Consider the following 22,506-nt stretch of genomic DNA (forward strand, 5'->3'; position numbering starts at 1 on the left):
AAAGAAAGAAAGAAAGAAAGAAAGAAAGAAAGAAAGAAAGAAAGAAAAAGTCAGATCTGGGGCCCAGCCAGTAAAACAGGGCTTGAGAGGACGTTCAAATCAAAGTTGAAGTTATAAGAACCTTGGTTTAAAATTCAGAGAGCAGAAAAGTTCTCAAGAATCTTACGTGTATCTTGTAGCTCCTCTCAACTAGACCAATAGGGCAACGGATGCTCTTGAAGGCATTGTTCCACAGTGCCTAACTCTTAGCCCAATGCTGAGAGAAATCTCTCAAAGAGATTAATGAATGTAATTTATATCTGATGGAGGGGGAGCCCCTCTAATAATATCTATAGGAAACCCACAACATTTTTAATAAAAGTATATTGACAGAAGCTTCCAGAGCAATGCAAGGTATATTTACGGCATTAATACAAACTCTCAGGCATGCCTGGGTCGCTCAGTCAGTAAAGCACCCCATTTTTGATTTCAGCTCAGGTCGTGATCCCAGGGTCCTGGGGTCAAGCCCCTTGTCGGCTCCACGCTCAGAGGTGAGTCCGCTTGGGGGTTCTCTCTTTCTCCCTCTGCCCTTCCCCTTGTTCTTTCTCTCCTGTCTCAAATAAATAAATAATTTAAAAAACCCATACAAACTCTTCCTCAGCAACTCCCTACTCATAGCCCCTAGCCTGTTGTGTCTCTGCTACAAGCCCCAGTTTTCTCAACTTAGGACACCAGTATCTTCGATTTCTTGAAGAGCAGCTCACAATATTTGTATTAGTTACTGAGCATGGCTGTGATATATGCCAACCTTTCTCAGCTTAGATTGAATCAGCATTGTTACATTAAACCATAAAACCACATATGTCTTAATGATAGAACTATATTCTAGGGATTGATAGAGATATAAATACAAATATAATATAGACAGAGATACAGAAATAGGTATAGGTATAGATGTTATCCAGGTACTTAGGTTTTTATGAAATTGCTTCCATTTACAAGACACAAAAATAGGTAGTTTTCACCACTGTGTCAATAAAAGTAGCAATATTTATTTACACATGCCTGTCAGTGTACCCAGTGCTTTCTACATAAAACAGTTTCATCATTAAATAACTCTGTGTATTACTATTCGTGCCTTACAGGTGAGAGAAATAGGCGAAGAGAGGTTAAGTAATTTTTATGTATTTACTAATTGACAGATCTGGCATTCTAACAAGAAATTCCTGACTCCAACCTTCTTAACTTGTACCCATCACATTTAAACACTGTAAAAACCTTATTAAGGAATTGTCCTTTCTTCTAACAGGGATGCCATTTAGCTTGTATGTATGTAATGTGGCCCCACCTGCTTTCTCCTTATGTTGCATACATGTGTCTATATGAATGAGTATGTAGTTAATTATTTATCCTAGTAAGACTTTAGGACAGCACAATGATCTCTGCCATTCCCCACTTATACCTTCTATGTATCAAGGCCTTTCTGTTCCCTATGCTTTTTTTTTTCTACAATGCACCTGCTGTTTTCTTTAATTGCTCTTTGAATTCTTTTTTTTTTTTTTAAATACTAACCCTCATGGACACTTAAGCTCAGCGGTCGCAGCTCTGGAGGCATATACACTCCGGCCAGAAGTGAGTGGAACAATAGCAGAAAACATTAAGGTTTTCCTCGGAGCTCAAGGGAAACATTCAAGTTGAACAGCAAGGTTTGTTTTTGTTTTCTGCTGTGAGTTGGAAGACTGGATTCCAACAGTTACTATGTTACAAATAAAGTAACACTGTGGAAATTACGGCACTTCCTTTGGCCTCATTTTCTTCATTCTTAAAATGATGGAATGGGAGGAGATCAAGCATTGCTAACTCACAGGCATATAGAGGTGAGGCAAATGAGCCTTAACAATTCTATCTTGGGTCCCCAACAGTCAAAAATGGTGTCGTGACAGTATTGGCAGGGATGTAAAACTATGTTGGTGAAAATGGTACAAAAGTGTGGGTATTTCCCACATTGTGTGTCAGAGTAGTGGAGGACGGCAGAGACTGTAGTGAGGGATCAATCATTTGTTTGAATTAAAAGGGCAGCTGACTTTGGGAATGTTAGTTAATTGTGGTCCACTCAGGATTTTTCAGTGAAGCAAAGCTTATTAAGAATCGGACTTAATAAAATATATACCTCAAAAGCATCAGCTTACAACCTTTGACCAAAAGAACTCCTGTTGTGCTTTTTAATTAGGAATTAAAATGATTTTAACTTAGTCCTCTCAGATGTTAACTCAGATGTTACTCAGTTCTCATACCCTGACCTTGTGGGACGGGTTCCTGTAATACCAAATATGCCATCCAGCTTGCAGTCTCTAAGCAAAACCTGAAAATAAACGTCTTTTCAAGAAAAGATTCAAATTTGTATCCTATGCCTATACACCGGTTCTTGCTGGTCTGTCTCATCCCTTCCCTGTCTGTTCGCTTGACAAAGGTGCACTCTGTGCGAAGGACTGTGTTAAGAGAGCTTTCAGAGTGCCCCTTAGACGGTGGGTGCTTTATATCATTTCCAACCACCTCTTCTTTCCTTCCACTTGGTTAGAGAGCATCCTTTTAGAAGGAACTGCAATTGTGACAGGAGGGTGTACTGTGCACAGCCACTCATAACCACAATAAATCCTTTATTTCCAAGAGACATACATTGAAAAATTAACTATGTGTGTCAATTAGAAAACTATGTTGAAGACCACTGTTTAAAATGATACGTTTACTAAAAAGCACTGATGGCATTTTCCCTTGATGCTTTAAAATCATCATAACTGTAACTGCTTGGCAAAAATTTTGCTGCAGGATCACTCTCTTCTGAAATTGTATTTTTTTTTTTTTGCACCTCGGTCTGCCTTAAAACTGGGGGAAAGAGCTATTTTCTATTTCTCTTCTTGTCTTGCAAAAGGAAATGAAAACATTTGGGATGTTTCCTGATAAGTACTAAGTATTAAAGAGGATGAACAGCCAAGGAAAGAATAGATACATGACTTTGTTATTAAAAATATTTAAAAAAACAGTATTTTCATTCAACATTCATTTCCATACACCACAGCTTGTTCACTCTTTAGAATTATTTCATGAGTCAGACATAAGTCCTGCCCTAGCCCAACATTTAGCATTATTTTCAACAAGTACATCCTGGCTTTTGCTATTTTCTAAATCATCTACTTAACACTCAATAAATCATAATAATAATATGATATATCCTAAATACACAAAGGAAGAAAATTTAGATGATGCTGTTACCTTATATAATTAAGGATAAAAATTATATCTGAGGCAGAAGCAATAGTCACATATGGGATTAAACTTGATTCTTGTATGATTTTAACCATAGCAACTTTAAGTGAAACTTTGTGTTTCTTAATGGACATTTTGACATGAAATGTATACATTTGTTTTTCAGCTTAACTTATACTTACCAAATGTGGTAAATTCCTTTTTCAACTAGTGATTGTTTTCTCCCCAAAATCACAGTGAGTGGATGCTGTGGCCTAAGTCAGTACAGAGGTGGATCCTTTAGAGAGATCAGTGCACCTTCCTATGTCAGGATGTATCTTATAGATGTTCCTTTTGTTTATGCTGATTTCCAGAAGACTAGTTATTAAATAGGCTGGTGACTATTAAAAAAATTCTGACGTTATCTTTATAAGCCACTGTCAACTAAATATTAATCAGAAGTATAGTAAAGTTTTTCTAAATTTCCTCATAGACTGGTGGATTGTGGAGTTATTTTTATGCACCTCACATTTCCCCAAACAGAGATAATACTACATTGTTCCTGGAGCACAATTATCATTGAATATGAAACATCGTGGACGATGACCACATGTCTGTAAGTACTGATGAAAACTGGTTGAATAACGTAGTGCTCTAATAATTCTTGCCCACAAGAGGCTGATATTCCTGTGATATCTAACAATACCATGTATTCATACTTCTAAGAACACCATGTTTTATTTCTCTAGTCACGTTCATAAGGTATCCTGCCTGGTTTAAATGTAAGATTTCAATGATTTTAACTATCTTCTGTGTTATGAAGATTTTCTACTCTGTCATGATATATTTACAGGTTGTGAAGGAAACGGCTTCCCACGTTGTTGGTTCAAACCAGTTTCATGTTAGAGAATTGCAGATAATTTTTAAAGACGTTCCGATATTTGGCAGCAAATTATTTATTAATAAATGTTTTTGATAAACTAATACCACGATGTGTAGATTGGTGAGTAAATAAAATGGAAAAACAACTTTATGTAACTATGTAAGTTAATGAAAACAATTGAAATGAAATGAAATTGTTTAAATGAAATGAAAACAATTATTTAAAATAAATTTAAATTTAAAATGAAATGAAAACAATTATTTAAAATAAATTTATTTAATATAGAGTTTCAGAAGCACTATTTTATTTGTTGCTTTTGTAACATCACCTGTTACAGCCACAGAAAAACAACTTTGAGGATGCCAATACTGCAGATGAATTAATGAAAGAGTCCTAGAGGATCTGGAGCTTTATAATTTTTTATACAGAGCTATGAGCATGCAGAAATATACTACTTGCTTTTGAATCAGAAGAGCAAGTGTCCTAGCTACACCAATTCTTTTAAGGGTTTTGGGAACCTTTCTTACCATTCATCATTATAAGGTACAATGTAAAGAAACCAATGTCATCTGTTTTTTAATATTTTATTCACTTATTTGACAGAGAGAGAGAGAGAACGCACAAGCAGGGGGAGCAGCAGAGGGAGAGGGTGAAGCAGGCTCTCTGCTAAGCCCGGAGCCCAAGGTGGGGCTCAATCCCAGGACCCTGGGATCAGGACCTGAGCCTAAGGCAGATGCTTAACCAACTGAGCCATCCAGGCACCCCATGGAAACCAATGTTACCTTAATTGGGTTCCAGGGGTTTGCATTCTGCATTATCTTCTGAAAGTAGTATCTACTTTGATGCTAATTTTGAAGAACTGTGACAGGCACCCTCTTCTGGGACAGCACATCGAACTTACAAAAGCTATCAGTTTATAACCACTCCCTTTCAAAACAATCATGTCTTGAAATCTGACCATATGTATGCATAACCTTCCTTGGAGAAGCTGAACTTTTCCCATATGTTGGTTTTTCTCAGAAAGAGAAATCTTGTGGGTTCCCATTAGGGAGGTAGCTTTACTCAGGCAAGTGGAGGTTCTGAACTCAAAAGTGAGAAGGCAATTTGCCCAGAGAGCAGAATGTGGTGGGTAGTTTAAAGTATTTCTGCATGCCTGTGTAGGAAAATGAATAGAATTTTCAAGGAAAAGTTGCAGCCACAGCCCAGGAGGATTAGGGCAAAAGTTCAAAGCCACATCATCCATCACCTTCAGTCTCTGGGTGAGTGAGCAGAGGACCTGGTCCAGGACATGAACGCTCCTGCCCTCAGCACTGAGGTCTGAGCAAAAATGCCACCTCTCAGCCCCAGATACTGCCCTGGAGAGCACTGGGGTTCATAAATCAAAGAGGCCCCTATGTCTGAGAATTTGAATTCCAACACAGACATATGGAGCCACTAGGTTATGGTGGAGGAGTGAGGAAATGAATAAAAAGTTTATATCACCCCCCCCCCTTTTTTTTCTTCTGGGATTTCCTTCCTGCATTTCCTATAAGAAGGACTTGCAGCAAAATTTAGGTGGCCACTTCCTTGGCCCAGTAACACAATCTGCATGCTGGGAAACTGACCTGGGCAAAGAGGAGGAAACATGTTAGACATACTTGAGTGGGTAGATTTAGCAAAGTCCAAGTTTGTATTCTCTTATCTTCAAATGGCAACTGAGAAATGTAGTAATTTCCCTTAAGATATTTTTTAACGTGTTACTGTTGAATGGCTTTATCATTTTCCTAAAGAAGACATTTTTTTCTGGATGTAAAACATAATTACCATCCAGTTTCAAAAGTTTCAACATCCCACTATCAACATTTGGTGTTGACCATTTTTCAAGGACCCTTCCTCCCCCCTTGGGGACCTGCCTCTTTGTCATGTATTCACACATCTACTAGCCACTCTAAAGGTCTGCTAACCACCCTCTGGTCCCTCGTGCTTCTTTGCAGCTGGGGCATTTCTTCCTCGTCTCCACTCCCATCCAACCCCAACGCCGCTGGCACAAGAATCACTCGTGGGTCCCACGACTCCCGCGGGACTTTCTGCCTACTTCTCCTCTCCACCCTTTTACAAGTACAAACGTGGCCTGATACACACCGGTTTTCTGGGGCGCTCCTCCTCTGGCTTTCCATCCATCCACTCATCCCTTGATCTTTCCTGGAGCTCTTAGCTCCTCTCTCCCCAGTTCGGGTGGAGTTGGTTCTCTGCGGTGCGCAGTCTCTGTCCGTCTGTCCCTCTAGCTCTTCCTTCCGTCCTGCCCCATCTACCCGCCTTTCATTAAATGGATGGAAGACACACACACACACACACACACACACACACACACACACACACACACACACACACACACAGCCCCTCTACCCTCGACCTGGTCACTTTTACCCACGTCGAGAACTTGCAGCTACCTGGAATGCAGGAACCAAAAGCTCAGTGGAGGGAGTCTTGGAGGTTGTGTCTGGACTCGGGGATCCCCCACCCCGGCCTTGGGGGTTGCGTCAGTGTTCCTCTTGTCACATGACGGGCGGGAGCCCCCCACCCTTCGCGGCAGCGGTGCCAGGGGAAGGCAGGCGGCGCGCGAGCACCGCCACCCGCACGCACGCCCCCACGTGGGCGGCCCCGCGCCGCAGCTGCAGGTGCAGCGAGGTGGAAGCCAGGCGGGGAGCCCGGCGGCGGCCGCAGCCCCGCGCAAACACTCTCTCGTCCCCTCTCACGGCCCTCTCCTCTCTCCTCGGCCTTCGGAGGGGATCCTAGGCTTCGCGACACCGCTCCTCTCCGCTGTCTGCCTCCTGAGTCCTCCCTACCCCCGAATAATCACCACCATCGTCCCCACCCCGAGCCCCAGGCCGCGCTCGGAAGCGGGGGGCGGGCCTGGGGTCCAGGACCACTGAGGCGGTGGCCGGGGGTCGCAGGCCTCGGGGTAGCCGCGAGGTCCGGACGGCGGCGGTGGTGGCGCCGGCAGTCCGCAGCGGCCGGGGAGGGCGGGACGGGGCCCGGGCGGGGGGGGGGGGGGGGGTGCTGCTGCAGCGGCCGGGGAGGGACTCCCCCTTACTCCCGCGCGCTCCGGCCCTTCGCGGGGCCGCCCGCTCTTTATTGTTCCTTCCTATTCGTTTATTCGCATCTTACACGCTGGGGCTTTTCCGGGCTGTTTCCCCAGCAACTCTTTTTTTTTTCCTCCCCTCCCCTCCTGAGTTTAACGCGCTGCGCCCGCGCGTGTCTGTGCGTGTAGAGGTGGGGTAGGAGGTGTTCTGTGTTTGCCTTGGGGGTTTTAAATATCCTGGGGAAGATGAAGGAGTCTTCGCAGAAGCAGTTTGGTGGGGGCGACCTAAACATCAGGCCAGGCGATTAACCGCGAAACTTTTACCGCTGCCTTTGCCTCCCGCGCGCCCCTGCCTGGTCTTCCCAGCCTGAGAGCGCAGTAAATGGCAAAGCCTTCCCCGCCCCACAAGCCCCGGTAAGAGAGAGAACACGCTTCCTCTAGACAGATGCAATGTAAGGGGTGGGAGACAGATCGACCGCAATCTCTAACCCGTAAAAAGTGAAAACTGAACCCCAAAGGGAAATTTCACGCGATGGCCCCTCCCCCTTGCTCGCCTTTTATCGGGCATCGGGATCCAGCTCCGGATTTGCCTGCTCCCTTCGGGCCCCCTCAGCCCGGGCTGGCCGAGTGACGGATACCAGCCTGGTCCTCACCCCCTCCCCCTTCCCTCCCCCCAGGATCCGAGCGGGTGTGATGTCCTTGCGGCCGCCGCCGCCGCCCCATTCCGCCGCGCACCAGCCCCGGGGGCGCCGGCCGCGCCGCGCTGCCCAATTTCGCCCGGGCTCCGGGCTTCCTGGAGGGTCGTGCAGCCTACGGCTATGACTCAGGCGCCCACTTGGTAACTCTGCCATCTTCCTGCTCCTAACCCCTCCCTCCGTTCCCCGCCCCCTTGGCCACCCCCGTTCCCCTCCGCCACCCTCAGGCCCTCCTCCCAGACGCCCACCCACCCGCTCCTCTTTCCGCAAGATCGCAGAGGTGGCGCGGAGCCCGGCGAGCTGATGACGGACCCCTTCCTCCTGTCTTCAATGCCTCAGCGGAAGATCCCCAAGGGCTGGAGAGAGGAGGGCTGCTGCTGGACATCCTCCCGGAGAGGTTGCTCCGACCTGCTGCTCGTGGTGTATGAAACTGGGGACTGAGCGAGCCCCAGCCGCCGCCGCCGCCGCCACCGCCGCCCGCCCGCCCCGTCGCGGCCGTCGGTCTGGACTGGCCCCCGCCTCGCCGCGCCCTCCTCCCGGCCCCGGCCCCGGCCCCGGTCCGGGCGCCCCGGGGCTCGCCCCGCGCCCGCCGCCGCCCGCGCGCCGACTGCCCGCGCGTCCTGCTGACAGCTGCGCCGGCGGCGGTGATGCAAAGGAGGAGGGTGCTGCCGCCGGCGGTGCTGATGGTGGCGATCGGCGCCCGGGTGTGATGCGAGCGTCACGGTGGGGATGCTGGCTTCGCGGCGGTGAGAGAGCGAGCGAGAGCGAGCCAGGGGCGGCGGACGCCAGGATTCGGATCTTGCTGCTGTGTGGGCTCGGATCTCTCTTTCTCCCCTCTCTGTCCCCCCTTCGTTTGGTTCTTGGTTTGCACATTTAAAAGCCCCCGACTCCGTCCTCCCCCACCGCTGGAAGTCTTCCCGTCTCTAAATGGAATTAGTGGAGATCGGAGCCTCTGGTGTAACGAACAGACATGATCTATGGACGCAGTTTGTTTCACAGTGAGTACCTTTCCCGCCGCGCGGGTCCACTCGCGGCCCCTCCTCTCTCCTTCCCTCCTCCCTCGTGGCCGAACGCGCAGGGAAAAGCCTCGCCGCCGCGCTCCAACCGGACCCCGCAGTCCCCGCGCGTCCCGGCACCGGTAAACTTTCTGGGTTGCAGCATAATCGATCGAGGCGTGGGGGCGGCGCCGGGTCAGTGGTCGCTGGGTCTCAGAATCTGCGGGGGACAGTCTTGGGGCCGGAGGCGAGCACGTGCGGGAGCCGCTGGCAGTGGGCCCGGGTGCGGGCGCAGGTGGAAAGAGGGAGAGCGCGGGGCTGACAGTTTGCGGGATGCAGGGAATGGCCCTCTCGGGGGCTTTCGGAGCTCCGCGGGCCCACATTTTCACTCCAGAAGGGAGTTTAGGGCGCACCTGAACGCCACGCTTGCGGGGAGGGCGAGTGCCAACCTCAACTCTTGAGTGCTGCGTTATATAGGTGTGTGGTAGCGCGTGCCGTTGAGAGGAAAATGGCTTCAGAAGTCATCAAGTAAAAGGCAGTATAAGAAAATGTGTGGTGGAAATTTCACATTAAAAAGCTAGGATTCCAGGGTTAATCCTGTGCCACGCAGTTAAAAGACCGGCTTTGTGGATGTGTTAGTCGTAGTACTTGTTCCATCGTGTGATTCCATCAAAACAGGAAAAGCAGAGTAAAGACAACAGCACGCGGACGTCCTGGTATTGATGACCGTGTACCTGTGTGTTTGTGTGTGTCTAGAATCCTGGCAAGTTAAAACAAGATTTTTTTTTTTTTCCTGTTTAAACACAGACGACAACAGCTAATGTTTTCATCTAAAAGCAGATGATCAGGACAAAGTAATATAACTGATATACTTTCTCAAATGCTAGTTTAAGGCCCGCATTCTTTTCTTGGAATAATCGGAAAACATAAATTTATAAACTCCTGCCGTGAGCTTCAGTTTAGGAAATCACTGTGAATTATACCTTCCCTTTTCCAAATTAATTTTAAGGGGAAATATAATTATACACCTAATGGAAGTTAGGGATTTTAGGGAATTGGGCAACAAAAAAAATAACAGATTAATTAGAAGAGGAAAAACCAGTACTTATGAAGACTAGATTGTTTTATTACTCTTCTAGTTTCAGGTTTTATAAAAAAAATCAAGATACGAAAGTAAAGCAGAAGTTCCGGTTGCAATGGTCTTTGCAGATTTACTCTTGTTAGAGATCAAGGTCTTTTTTTGATACTGAAAAATTGGCTCAAGGAAATGCTCACAGAAATCGCCTTTCTCAAAGTAAGAATCTATTTCTGGATAACACTAAATATTAAGTCAAAGTTAAGGTTAGAAGAAATCAATTGCATAGCTTAGGAAGTGCTGAGGACAGGGGTTACTTGGTAACAGAGTACCTTTTTATTAGAAACGTTTTTGTAGTGCTGCTTAATGCCTCCAGTCCCCGTTTATCTGTTTTTCTCCGGTTCCCTTCCCACAACCGCCATAAGATTTGCCTAAGTATTTGTTTTCTCAACTACAACTACAAGGGCAGTGCCTTAGGGTCAGTCACGGAGTCCTTCCTCATTGTTTGCCTTTTCAGCCTGTCGCCTGGCCCACTCTTCCTTCAGAGATGCTAGCAAAGCCTTTCCCTAAGGGCGGTTAGAAACAATACAGGTCCTGAAAGCCTACTATAATGTGACAGGAGTAGATGACAGTATTGCCTCTGAAGTTCTGAGGTACGCATTTGCAGTTCTGGGGTCTCATCCAACCTTAACGTGCATTACTTCCTGAAGGGATTCCTAAATTTTCCTGTTTTGTACATTTTTAACGAGTTTTGGCACGTTCTGAGTTAACTTGGAACGGTTAACAATAATACAATTAATCTGCTTTAATACTATCTTATCTTTATGGCATTACAGAATGTGATCATTTCAGTGTATATTAATATGATCTCTTTCTAATTTTTCTTTTCTGTTTCAGTTGTAGCAAGTTTAATCATCTTCCATTTGTCTGGGGCAACCAAGAAAGGAACAGGTGTGTTTCTTTGGGAAAATGCAGTGGAAGACCCCTAATTATTTACATTTTCCTATTTTCCCCATATTCTTAATATTCCAGAATATCTGAAAATTTTATAGTGTGTATAATTGATTGATTTTGACTAACACAACATTTCAAAATTAATTTACTAATGGATATTATAAGAATGTCCTCTCTATTTTTAGTCCTTTAGAAAATTGGATGATGGCTCTTGCTTTTATTTTTTTCAGAAAAGCAAACCACCTCGGAAACTCAGAAGTCAGTGCAGTGTGGAACTTGGACAAAACATGCAGAGGGAGGTATCTTTACCTCTCCCAACTACCCCAGCAAGTACCCTCCTGACCGAGAGTGCATCTACATCATAGAAGGTAAGGGGGAGAGAGCCCTGGCTGGAGAAAGCTCCAAGCCAAACCTGGCCATCGCTATGCTTTGGATGGACAGTGTGCGTATGGACATTACAAAAATTCGTTTTGGAGACCATGCACAGAAATATCTCTTAATGAATCAAATAACTAAAATTTGGAATCAGGCTAATTATTGAAATTATTAGCAATGCGTTATGAATAAGTAAATTCAGGCAAATAAAAGCAAATTGGTAACAGTTTATTTTGCAGTTGACTTCATTGATTTAGAATTCTAAATTAATGGAATGGACGCATAGTTGGCATAATATTACCTAAGGTATAACAATTTTAGAAACTAGTATTTTATTGGTTAACAGTTAGTAGAAAAACATATGCATTTTTTTATTTTTCTTTAATAATATAAAGTATACAAGTGCATGTTAATGTTAAAAATAAATCTGTAATCATGTTTCCAAACAATCTGAATGATAGTTGCCTTAATTTGCACTAACAAGTGACATTATCATACTTTAATGCCAAAGTCAGGATTCCAAATTACGATGCTTCTTTTCATCATTTTCTTTCCTAACTCAAAAGAAAAAAATAGTGCTGAAAAAGAGATTCATTTCCCTTTGAACATTTCCAATTTCCATTACCCTTATAGACGGCACTCGATTACATACAGCTTTCTGGACTGAATGATCATTTCACCTAGTGAGGAAGATTTTAATGTTATAGATGCTAATACCTAAAAAGCCCCAAACCTGCAACCCTTCTCCATCCCCCCACCCACACAGATACAGAGGGATTGAGCCATCTTAATGAAAAAGACAGTGTATGCTCAGTATTTGTCTCTAAATGAAGGGCATGTTCCTTTGGTAGATCTTTGAAAGAAAAAGGCTTTCTGTTTAACTGCTTTCAAGAATTCCTATTTAGAAATGATTCTTTTTTTATTTTTGTAACTTTTAAGCTAGGGATATTACCTCTTTCCTTTTTGTGCCTGAGGGTGAACTTTTAGCAAAGATACACTGCACTACAAGAAGGAGGAAAAAAGAATAAGCTCTGATAATAAAAGGATAAAACTAGAAATCTGAGTTCTGCAGTCTTATTCCTCATGTGATTGATAGAAAAGGAAATTGAAATATGGAAATTCTGGGTTAAACTTATTTGTTCTCTTCACCAAGTTAATATTACCTATCTATTATATGTATATGTGTGTGTGTGTGTGTGTATACATAAAACATTCAAAATCTTAACATATATTAAAATATTTAATCATAAGAAGTAGATTTTTTTGTTGCCCTTATTTTATAGACAAGGAAACAGACACAGGGAGGTTAAATGTCTTGCTTAAACTCACGTAATTTGTGCTTTAAAGCAACAGTATTTTAAAACTTTGAATTATTAAAAAGAATAAAACCAATTAGTTCTCTCCTTTAAAGGATTATTTCAGAAGCAGATCTTTGCATATTAGTTGCACTTTCGTGTTTATTGTTATTTAGAATTAAAAAACATTGCTAGCATTTTATTTTAATATCATGCACATATTTACATTCATTCCTAGTTATGTCAAGGACAAAACTGATTAGTTGAGAAATCAGTAGAACCTCCTGTTACTATTAATCATACTTCTACACTCTTTTTGAAATACTTCATACTAGCCATTGTTTTCATCCATACATTTATTTAACCAATATTTATTGAACAACTACTAAGAAACAGCCTTTCTTCTAGTTACCGTTTAGAGTCTTTAAAAAACAACCATGGTACTTGCATGTGGAATTTATAATGTGGTCTGGGGACCATGCCCCGTTCAGTAAACAATCTAAAGGCACCCCCATATCAGCAGTGTTTGGAGCAGAGAGAAGGAGAGGAGCCTATCAGGAGGAGGAGATGCTCTCGCTCAGTTTTGAAGAACTTCAGGGAGGTAATTCTCTATTCAGAATGGCCTGTGCCGAAGTTTGGGATATGGTGTGGTTGGGACCCGTGTGTGGCTTCTGCATAGTGTGAGGAGAGGAAGAAGTAAGGAGGCTCAAGAGGTCAGCAGTCTCAGATAAAGGAGAATTTGGTATTCCATCTACTCCAGCCGTGAAAGTTTGAACTTTATAGGCTAGACAATGGGGTGCCACTGAAATAATTTAAGTGGAGAAATAATAAGCTGATATTTTGGTGAAGTGACAGAAAGAAAAGAAGTAAGCAGGAACTATTGTGAAGGACCATGTAAGCCATAGTAAAAGCCTGAACTACACTAGTGACAATGGCTGAGGGGTCAAAGGAAGAGATGAGAGGTCTTTAGGAAACTGAGTCATGAGTGCCTGGATGTAGGCAGGAGAGATGGGACATCCCAAGAGGATTCCAGTTTTTGGCTTGGTGACTTATAGATGGAATTGCCATGCCAGGTAAAGAATATGGGTGGAGAAAGAGGGTTTGAAGGAAAAATAATGAATTCCATTTTGGTGTTTATGGAGATGTTGTGTACATAAATTGGATACATGAGTCTTTAGCTCACTGGAGAGCTCTGGGCTGAAAATAGATATTTATAGGTCATAAATATGGATTGTTGTTGAGGCTCCTGGTATGAATAAAATTATCCAGAGAGAATATGTGGAGCACTATTTTATAAATCTTTCAAAAAACACAGATGCCTGGGTCTGTCCCAGGAAGTCTGGTTTAATTGGTCTTTGATGCAGCTGCAGGCATCATTATATTGTAATAGCTCTCCTTGGGGATGCCAGTGGCACCCAGCACACAGGTCTAGAAAGAGCGGGAAGAAGACATAGGATGCGTTTCTGAAGAACAACAGGTAGGGGATGGGAGAGTAAGGAGAAGGGTGACAGGGACTGTGGAGGACGAGCCGGGGAGATGGACTGGAGATCAGGTAAAAGATGCCCCAGCACGTAATGCAGGTGACATTTCAGCAGGAAGGGAGTAGGGAAAATGCCAACTATTACCGCAAAGAAAAGTGAATTAAAAGGAAACACATCTATTGCATGAGGCCGTTGAGAAGCTGATAGTAATTTTAGGACGTATGCACTCATTGCCCTAGTGGGGTGGGAGCTGGCTCACAGCTGATGGAGGCACTGGGGGAGGCAAGCTATTGGTGGACCCAAGGTAGGAAGGCAGTTCTTTCTTTTTCTTTTTGTCTTTTCTGCTTTCGGCGGGGAGGGGCAAATTGTCATGTTTAATTCTGAAAAGAGTAGCCTGTTCTGTAGAAAAAGGTAAATGTAAAATACAAGAAAGGTCTAAATCATTGGTCAAGTTTCTTGAAGTAAGATAGGTTCTTATGAATTGGGGTGGAGTCCCAGTCACAGGAAGGAAGACCCCTTTCGTGGGTTTCCGGTTGTCCTAAAACTCTCTCAAAGAGGGAGCAGTGTTCTGTAACTATGTGCACTACTCAGGTGAAAGTGCTCGGAGTTTTCAGTGTGTCCAAAGATGTGTTAGGAGGGGTGAAGACCTCTCAAAAAGGAACCTCAGATTTAGCTACCAGATGACTTAGAGAAAACATGGAAGTGAAAGGCAGCTGTGAATTGAGAGATTTGAAGGGGAGGAAAACCTAAGTGTAAGGAGCTGAACTTAAGAGAGCTTCCAATGACTTCCATGCACTATAATCACTTGTTTTTAATTACAACAACTATATGACATGCTTATTTATAAAACCTTATTTTACTGCTTTTGAAAATTCAGTTAGTGGAATTTCATATATGAGTGTGTGTAGTTAACTTCAACATGCTGGACCAAAGGAAGATGAGCTGTCCACCTAAGTGTGGCCTACCCAAGGCCATGGTGATAGTATGTGTCATGAAGGAACATTGAGAGGCTTGTTCATCCATGTTGGACAGAACTTAAGCAACAGTGAAAATGAAGGTATGCATAAATGAATTCATGTTTGATGGCCATGCATTTCCTAATAGGGAAAATAGATGGATATATGTTGCTTCATAGAGTTTTAAATAAATTAGCACAAGGTTGTTCTCATTGCTTTACTGTTCCTTAGCCAAACATTATTTACATCTAAAAGAAATATCCTACATTCTCAAATAGTTTATTTCCTTCTAAAACTTATCATACTGGCTTGCCAATGAGCAGATAAACAGGCAGGCACAGTCTATAAGATATTAATACATACAAATGATATATTTAATGCTACTACATAAATAGGTCCCTTTTTGTTATTGGACTAATAATCTCGAGGGGAAAAGGTTTTCCAAGTAATTTCTTAGGATACTTTCCAATTTGCAGATTTTTTAAAAAATCATTGAAACTTCATCAAATCTATCAATATGGTAATACTACAATTGTTGACCTTTCAGAATATACAGTAGTGGTAGGTAAAACCATCCCTGGTTTTTCTTGGAAGAGTAATAAATGTCTCTTTTCAGTGCCCAAAGAGTCATAAATATTTTTGGAGATTAAAAATAATCCCTAAAATTGTCTTGTCATATGCATTGACCTTTAACCAAATGAGCTTCGATTATTCTGTAGGTCTCGAATTTCCAAGTCATCCTGTCTCTCAATTCTCTATAAATTTTGACATCCACGCAAGCAAAGCTTTCATTTTAAAGCCATCAAGGGTGACATTCAATACATATTTAAGAACTAGGGTGGTGTGGACACCAGTCATTCAGAATGTATACAGACCACATGGGGAGCAGGCCACGCTGTGCCAAGTCTTACCTTACAAGTTTCTGGAGGGTGCTGGTCCCTGAAGAGGGCCACATGGCAGGGAGGCACTCAGAGGACTCAAGGCAACAGCTGTTTACTAACTAGGATAAATGTGTACGGATATTTCAACAACTGTTATGGCTATTCTGGGGTATCCTGGCTGAATACCAGTCTGGAGTGCCAGGATTTTGAGCTGTTTTGGACATGACAAGGGAAAAATGGTAGGGCGCTAGCAAATGCATCCATGTGGAGGTCTATAGAGCTGCTAGCCCTCTGAGGCTCTTCCTGATGTTTTAGAGAGCTCTAAAAAACATTTATGAAGATAAGCTCATTTACTATTCACCCAACAGAGATTTTTTTTTTTTTTTTGAGAAATCCTCAATGACAAGTACTGTGCTTGCTGAGTGCCGAAAGAAGGTGAATAGATTTTGTCCTTAGTGAGTAGTTTTAGAGGGGTGGTTCTTGTAAGCAAGCTTTTCCTGCATAAACAAGAGTCAGCAAATTGGAGGTAGATACTCCAGAAAGTGCTCAAATACATGAAAGCCCGAAAAAGCATGCTGCCTTAGAAAACACAGTGTGTCTGCAGTGGCCTGAGCTTGGGCTGTGTGTGCACTGGGAAGCCCCTGGAAGTGTGAGTTGTAGGATACCCTTAAGGGTCCTGCAATGTCAAGTGCATTGATCATTTTCCTATAGTTGATAGAAAGTTGCTAAGTTTAAACCTGAGGGTGATGTGGTGAGGTTTGTGTACTGGAAAAATTCTTCTCAATGCCCTTGTATATGCACTTGGGTCTAATCAAGACATCTGACTGGGACTGTTTGAATGTTTGGATAACTCTATGCTGAGCAACTCTTAAGTGGCTTTGACCTTAAAACTGGATACTTAAGAAGATATGGGAAAAGTGACAGAAAGCTGTCTTTCTAATTTCTAAACCTAATGTTAGTGGTCTTTCACAAAAATACTGTGATTTATTAGGCCTGTGTTAGATATTGAAACGGTCATTTTATATCCGAATAATCTTTTGTGCAACATCACCAGTTTTAAGGAGCATCCCTGAGACATTCTTATGGAAATGTTATCTCTTAGAATGCTTATGGACTTGCTTTGCTTTTCCACACATGTCATGTTCAAAGTTTGATAGAAGATGTACAGATAAAATCTGAAGTAGAATTACAAAAATTTACCTAAAGATTTAAAAATGGCCTTCTAGACATAATCTTTCCTTTTTTTTCAGCTGCCCCAAGACAGTGCATTGAACTTTACTTTGATGAAAAGTACTCTATTGAACCGTCTTGGGAGTGCAAATTTGATCATATTGAAGTTCGAGATGGACCTTTTGGATTTTCTCCAATAATTGGACGTTTTTGTGGACAACAAAATCCACCTGTAATAAAATCCAGTGGAAGATTTCTATGGATTAAATTTTTTGCTGATGGAGAGCTGGAATCTATGGGATTTTCAGCTCGATACAATTTCACACCTGGTAAGTGAGGGTTTGGTTTTTTCCTGTTTTTTTCTTCCTCAGTTGACTGTTTTCGTAGTACAAGAACTTTTGTAGGACAACTTCATATTTTTTTGAAGAATTTTCTAGCTCTCCTTTAAATCACATCTACAGTGCTTTCTCTTTTCATTTCATAAATTCTGAAAGCAAAATAAATTTCCCTTAAAATTTAGCCTCCACTAGAGGTGAAGTGTAGTGACTCAGGGGTCTGCGTGATCATCAGGAGCACAGTTAATTAAATGGACTCCCATTATGCTGAAATGTGTAATTCGAAAGGCGGCCTGTAATAAAGAAACTAATTACAGTATACGTTGAATCCCTATAAACTTGAAAAAGCAATTGTAGTACTGTAAGATGTATCCATCAAAGTGATCTTTGGAGAACTGGAATAAAAAATTCTTTTGTTCTGAAAATTATAATTTTTAAGCAAATGGATCTTACTGTAAAGTAGTGTAATCCCTTTTTAGAAATGCAAATTCCTAAGAGTTCTTATGAAAGCAAAACTGAGACCCAAAGCGGCCAAATATTCATTTGCAAGGTCTGCAGACATTATTTGTCATTATACAATTATGCATTCTATGTCAATTTTCCTTTTAACCTGCTAATATTAAAAAAGGGTCTATGATGTTGACTGGCTCGCTTGATGATGAGTTGTCATTTGTTACAATAAAAATTGGTTTTCACATTTTTAAATTGCAACATCAGGCTGAAGCTATTTGAGATTTGATGAAGTGAAGTCATTTTTTTTAATGGAAAGATGACTCAACTTACCTAAAGCACGTTATTTATATGTAATTACATATTTTTCCAGTTTGTATATATTACTTTACTAAGGTACATAACAGGCAAAAATGAAATTGCAATATATGTAAAATTTGTTGAAGTTTCTATTCTGTGTTACAGAGGTAACATAAAAGCAGAGCTCAGCTGCTCAGTTCAAACATTAAAAATTTAAAAATAATTAATATAGCATCAATGAGGACTTTCATTATAATATCATGGTTTATGTTAAATAAGTTGCATATCAGCAGTATCATACGTATTAACCTTAAACATTAGGAATCTTTTCGTAGTGTATCACTAAGATATTGTGGTTTTAATTACTCTTTGTTAATAGTGGATTGTTCACAGAAAACCTGGGTATCTCATATTGGCGATCAAACTAACTTGATGTGTTCTGAAACCTTGGAAACATTGAGACTACTTTATTAGTGCTAGAGTTATACATGGAAATGTTTTTTTTTTTTCCTTGACTGATAATTTCGAGTATAACCAGGACCTAAGGATAGTTCTACGCTTTTATAAGTTATATCTTCATCCTAAGATTGGAGATCATGGGGATCCTAATGCCTAGGACTTAAAATTGAGGTTGTATGAAGTTGTAAAGTCAACTTTATCAACATAAGCAATGCTGTCCACGTTTCTAGCTCTACCGGAGAGAACATAAATGTGGGAGCTCAGTGTGCTCTCCCAGGGTTTTAAAAAGCCCCTCTGTTCCCTGTTCCTTGTTTCTTTAGAGCCACTTTACTTTATCTGTATATAAAAGGAGATTTTACTGCCAGGAGCTACTGAATCAGAAGAAAACGTGACGAGATGATTCCATGAAATTGAGGATGAGTTACGGATGGAGAGAGGCTTCTGTTTCCACTTAGATAAACTAGAGTAAAGTAAGTGCACAGGGAGGCATAGGCTTGGCATATGAAGAAACAAGAGGCTCATAAAAGGGAGACTTGTAAAACTTCCATGACTGCAGACATTGACGATCCGTGGCCCAAAGCCATTGCCTGAGTGGCACAATCATCTACAACTCATTTCATAAAGAAGCAGTATTGAGGAAACCAATTAGTTAATGAAAGAGGAAGGGGGCAGGGATTAGTAATAATTTAGACAGCATTTAGGGAATAGGGAGTCAGGCAGGCTTCAGTTTAATTTGGGCTTAATTTTGATTTGGTAGTGTGCTTCAAGTGGTGATTTGGGGAAGTTGAAAAGGTAGAGTTCCTGAAGTCAACTTCATAATTGAAATTATAAAACATTGCTATAATCACCAGGGCATCCAAGTGGACCCTACATTGGAGGGGAATGCCCTGCCCACCAGGACACATCCAGAGCTGGACCCACCGTGGCTGTGAGGAACACTGGTTTTGGAACTGATCTGGCCTCAGTGCTGGCTTTCTTATTTCTTGCTTGCTGTAAACTGTGGACATGATCCTTAATGTTCTGTGCCTCAGTATTTTAATTTATAAAATAGGGATGATACTGACCACCACGTTGGGGTATTTGAAGATTGCTTGTTTGCCAACCAATGCCAATCTATGGATTTTTCACTTCATATGAGATCTCAACTCTTGGTTATTATTTTTTATTAATTAGATCATGTGTTCTTTAAGAACAAAGGGGCCTTGCTATAGTTTACTGAGAGAACAAGTGCCCCAGACATTTTAGATTACAACTGCTCTCACTCTATTTTGGGGGTGGATGTGCAAAACGAATACCTGTAAGATGTCACTTTTCCCTGTTAGTTTGTTTAAATGGATCTAGGCCTCCGTGTGGGGGTTGTAGTTATTTGCATTGGAAGCCATAAAATATGTCAAAGCAGAGATAGCAAAGGGAAGGCCAGGTGGTGTTTATTATGTTTGTGAGCTTACTCCAAACTGAAATCTGGATCTTCACTGATAGTCTCAGAAACCTGAAGTCAGCATACTAAGAATGTACCCACTTTTAGGAACGGATCACATCAACCAAGCTAAAACGTCTGAATATCCATATAGACGTCTTTGCATTGATATACATACATATACACATATACACACATATAAACCTACATGCATTTTCAATAAGAATTCTTTGAATCACACAGCTCAATTTTTCTTGTAAGCAAACATACATACAATGGGTATCCAGTTTATAATGAGAAGATTATATGGTGAATGTGCAATCCAAATATTAAAGCTTAATTACATGAATGCCTGTTGACTAGCACCCTGCTAAGGTACGTGATGATCCATCTCCGTGGCATTGGATCATTTTTTCAAGGGTGCTCCACATCTCAGACTGCCAATTCACCTGTCCACTTTCTGCTTTCATCCTGCCTGAGCGGGACACTAATTTGTGTCAACTCTTGTCTCAAAATTTGCTTCTATTTCTTAATACCTGACTCTCTTTGACTTTTCTTCCTACACAACTTGAAAAAGCAGCCTTTTTATTTTGGGCTCCTGTGTTCCTAGTAGCAATGCTTCTGGACTGGTGGTGGATGGGCGCTAGCGAACTGGAGGTCATGTGTGGACGTGCAGGGTAGGAGGGCAGAGCCAGAAAAGATGCCTTGGAAGCACTCTTAAAGGGGTAGTTCCTCTATCTCCTGCCACCCTAGACTAGTCCTCACTTTTTATTTCATGGATTCTGGTTATCTTTGGATACTGTGTCCGTACCCAGGCCCACAGTGCGCTGATGAATCACCCAGGGTTATAGTCGAGCATGCATGAGGATTGTGATGTTGAGCAGCGGTCGGAGAGTAGTCAGTTGGGTCTAACCCTGGGATCTGCAGAAACGAAGAACAAGGGTGGGGCCTGAAGAGGGACCAAGGGACCCAGATCCCTGATGGGAGGCCCTAGGGTGATGTCTGTAAGGGAACCTCTCTTCGTCCTGTGTAAACAGGGTCGTGTTGTGAGGTCTCCTCACCGATAAGCTCCCACTTCTGAGAAGAGTCGGATGAGTTCAGAATCACTGAAAATGTTAAAAATTACACGATGGACAATTTGGTAGCCCCCAGATAATTTAATGAGAAAACGTATAAAAGTGCTTATTGTAATAAAATGATATTGTGTTCTCATCTTCATAGGACAATTTTTTTTTTTATCTTAAAGAAAGATTTAAATCAAATGCATTGCAGAAAAATGAATATTGATTGCCCTAGCTGGGTAGGCTTGGAGGAGAATGAGGAGGGATTGAAGGGGCCCAGACGGAGATACGGTGAAAAGGTATTAGCGTTATTAGTAATGCTTTCATTTTTGAAAATGATGCTATATTTTTGATACAACTTATGTAAGTAAAGGTAAGATAAAAAATCAAAAAAGAGAAATACTGTAGTCGGTAATCTTTAAATGAATTTTTGGAGCAGAGGAATACCATTTATCTGTAATGCACATTTTCTTTTTTACTGAAACTTAGAATGCTTTTCAAGTAGAAAATAATTCTCCCCACAGCCAGCTGCCTGTGTATCTCGATTTTCTTTACCCCTGGAAAATATAAATGAGGGAGAAAACGTGTAACATCTGCTGTACCTCCAGTCCAGGAGCATCATGAGGGGCTGTATTCAACGTTAAGGAAGAGAAGCATCTAGGATGCTCTACTGTTGGGGAAAGTAACCCTTTCAGTCTCTTTAGGAACAAGTATCTTTTGTTAGCCTTGTAGTTTTCTTCCTGGTGGAGACATTTTCTGTAATCACCGATATATAATGTTTATGAAACCTTCCTCTTCTGATGTTTTTTTCTGAATGAGTTTTATGAAATAATGTTATCTATAACCTATTAGAGAAATTTTACTTAAGGATTGTGCCTCAAAATACCAAACAGGTGAGGTAGAGTCAGGTATTTCCATGCAAGTGAGTGGAGTTGTTAAATATATTAAGATTATTATGATAATTTGTACTTAAACAGCACCTTTCATATGAGAGCTCAAAGTGCTTTAGGAACCTTCTGCCCACTTCCTAGAGTCCTCTTAGACTCCCAGCTGATTGACATCAAAGACAGAGGAAGTGATACATTGCAGCGATTTAAATTGAGTGTTCTAAAAAGATTTCTATGCATATTAAATGAGATATATTATTTAGGTAAAATATTGTCATGGACTGGATGCTATTTTAATTTCCCAGCACAGTGCTTTTCTTCTTTGAATTTGAAATGTGAATGTATGTGCGAATATTAACCCTATTGAAAGTTCCCACATTTTCTTCTCTACATAATCAGAGTTGTGATATATGCTCTGGTATGAAAGAAAAAAAAATGCATACATCTGTCTATCCATATCATTTTTTCAGTAGCTAAATTTTAATTTGAACTTGGCCCTAAAAGATGAAAGAATAAAAGGTTTTAAAGGCTGAAGTTGAAAGAAGGACTTTATT

General features: G+C 41.8%; 1 protein-coding gene across 13 annotated transcripts in view; it reads left to right on the forward strand.

Moving 5' to 3' along the window:
- The first annotated feature begins 8,488 nt into the window (after positions 1 to 8,488).
- The window catches only part of NETO1 (neuropilin and tolloid like 1), a 121,982-nt gene continuing 107,964 nt past the window's right edge, over positions 8,489 to 22,506 (forward strand). For all 13 annotated transcript variants that reach the window (XR_012379964.1, XM_073898053.1, XM_073898052.1 and 10 more), the window contains exons 1-4: positions 8,489 to 8,859; positions 10,829 to 10,882; positions 11,116 to 11,253; positions 17,124 to 17,372. Coding sequence is in view for 12 of the 13 variants with exons in the window: in XM_073898053.1 (XP_073754154.1) it covers positions 8,832 to 8,859; positions 10,829 to 10,882; positions 11,116 to 11,253; positions 17,124 to 17,372 (469 nt within the window). In the remaining variant the exon portion in view is untranslated. The remainder of the gene's footprint in view (positions 8,860 to 10,828; positions 10,883 to 11,115; positions 11,254 to 17,123; positions 17,373 to 22,506) is intronic.

The sequence above is a fragment of the Callorhinus ursinus genome, unplaced genomic scaffold, assembly GCF_003265705.2.
Source record: "Callorhinus ursinus isolate GAN/ISIS: 27379988/994484 unplaced genomic scaffold, GSC_fseal_2.0 scaffold11, whole genome shotgun sequence".
NCBI classification, from domain to species: domain Eukaryota; kingdom Metazoa; phylum Chordata; class Mammalia; order Carnivora; family Otariidae; genus Callorhinus; species Callorhinus ursinus.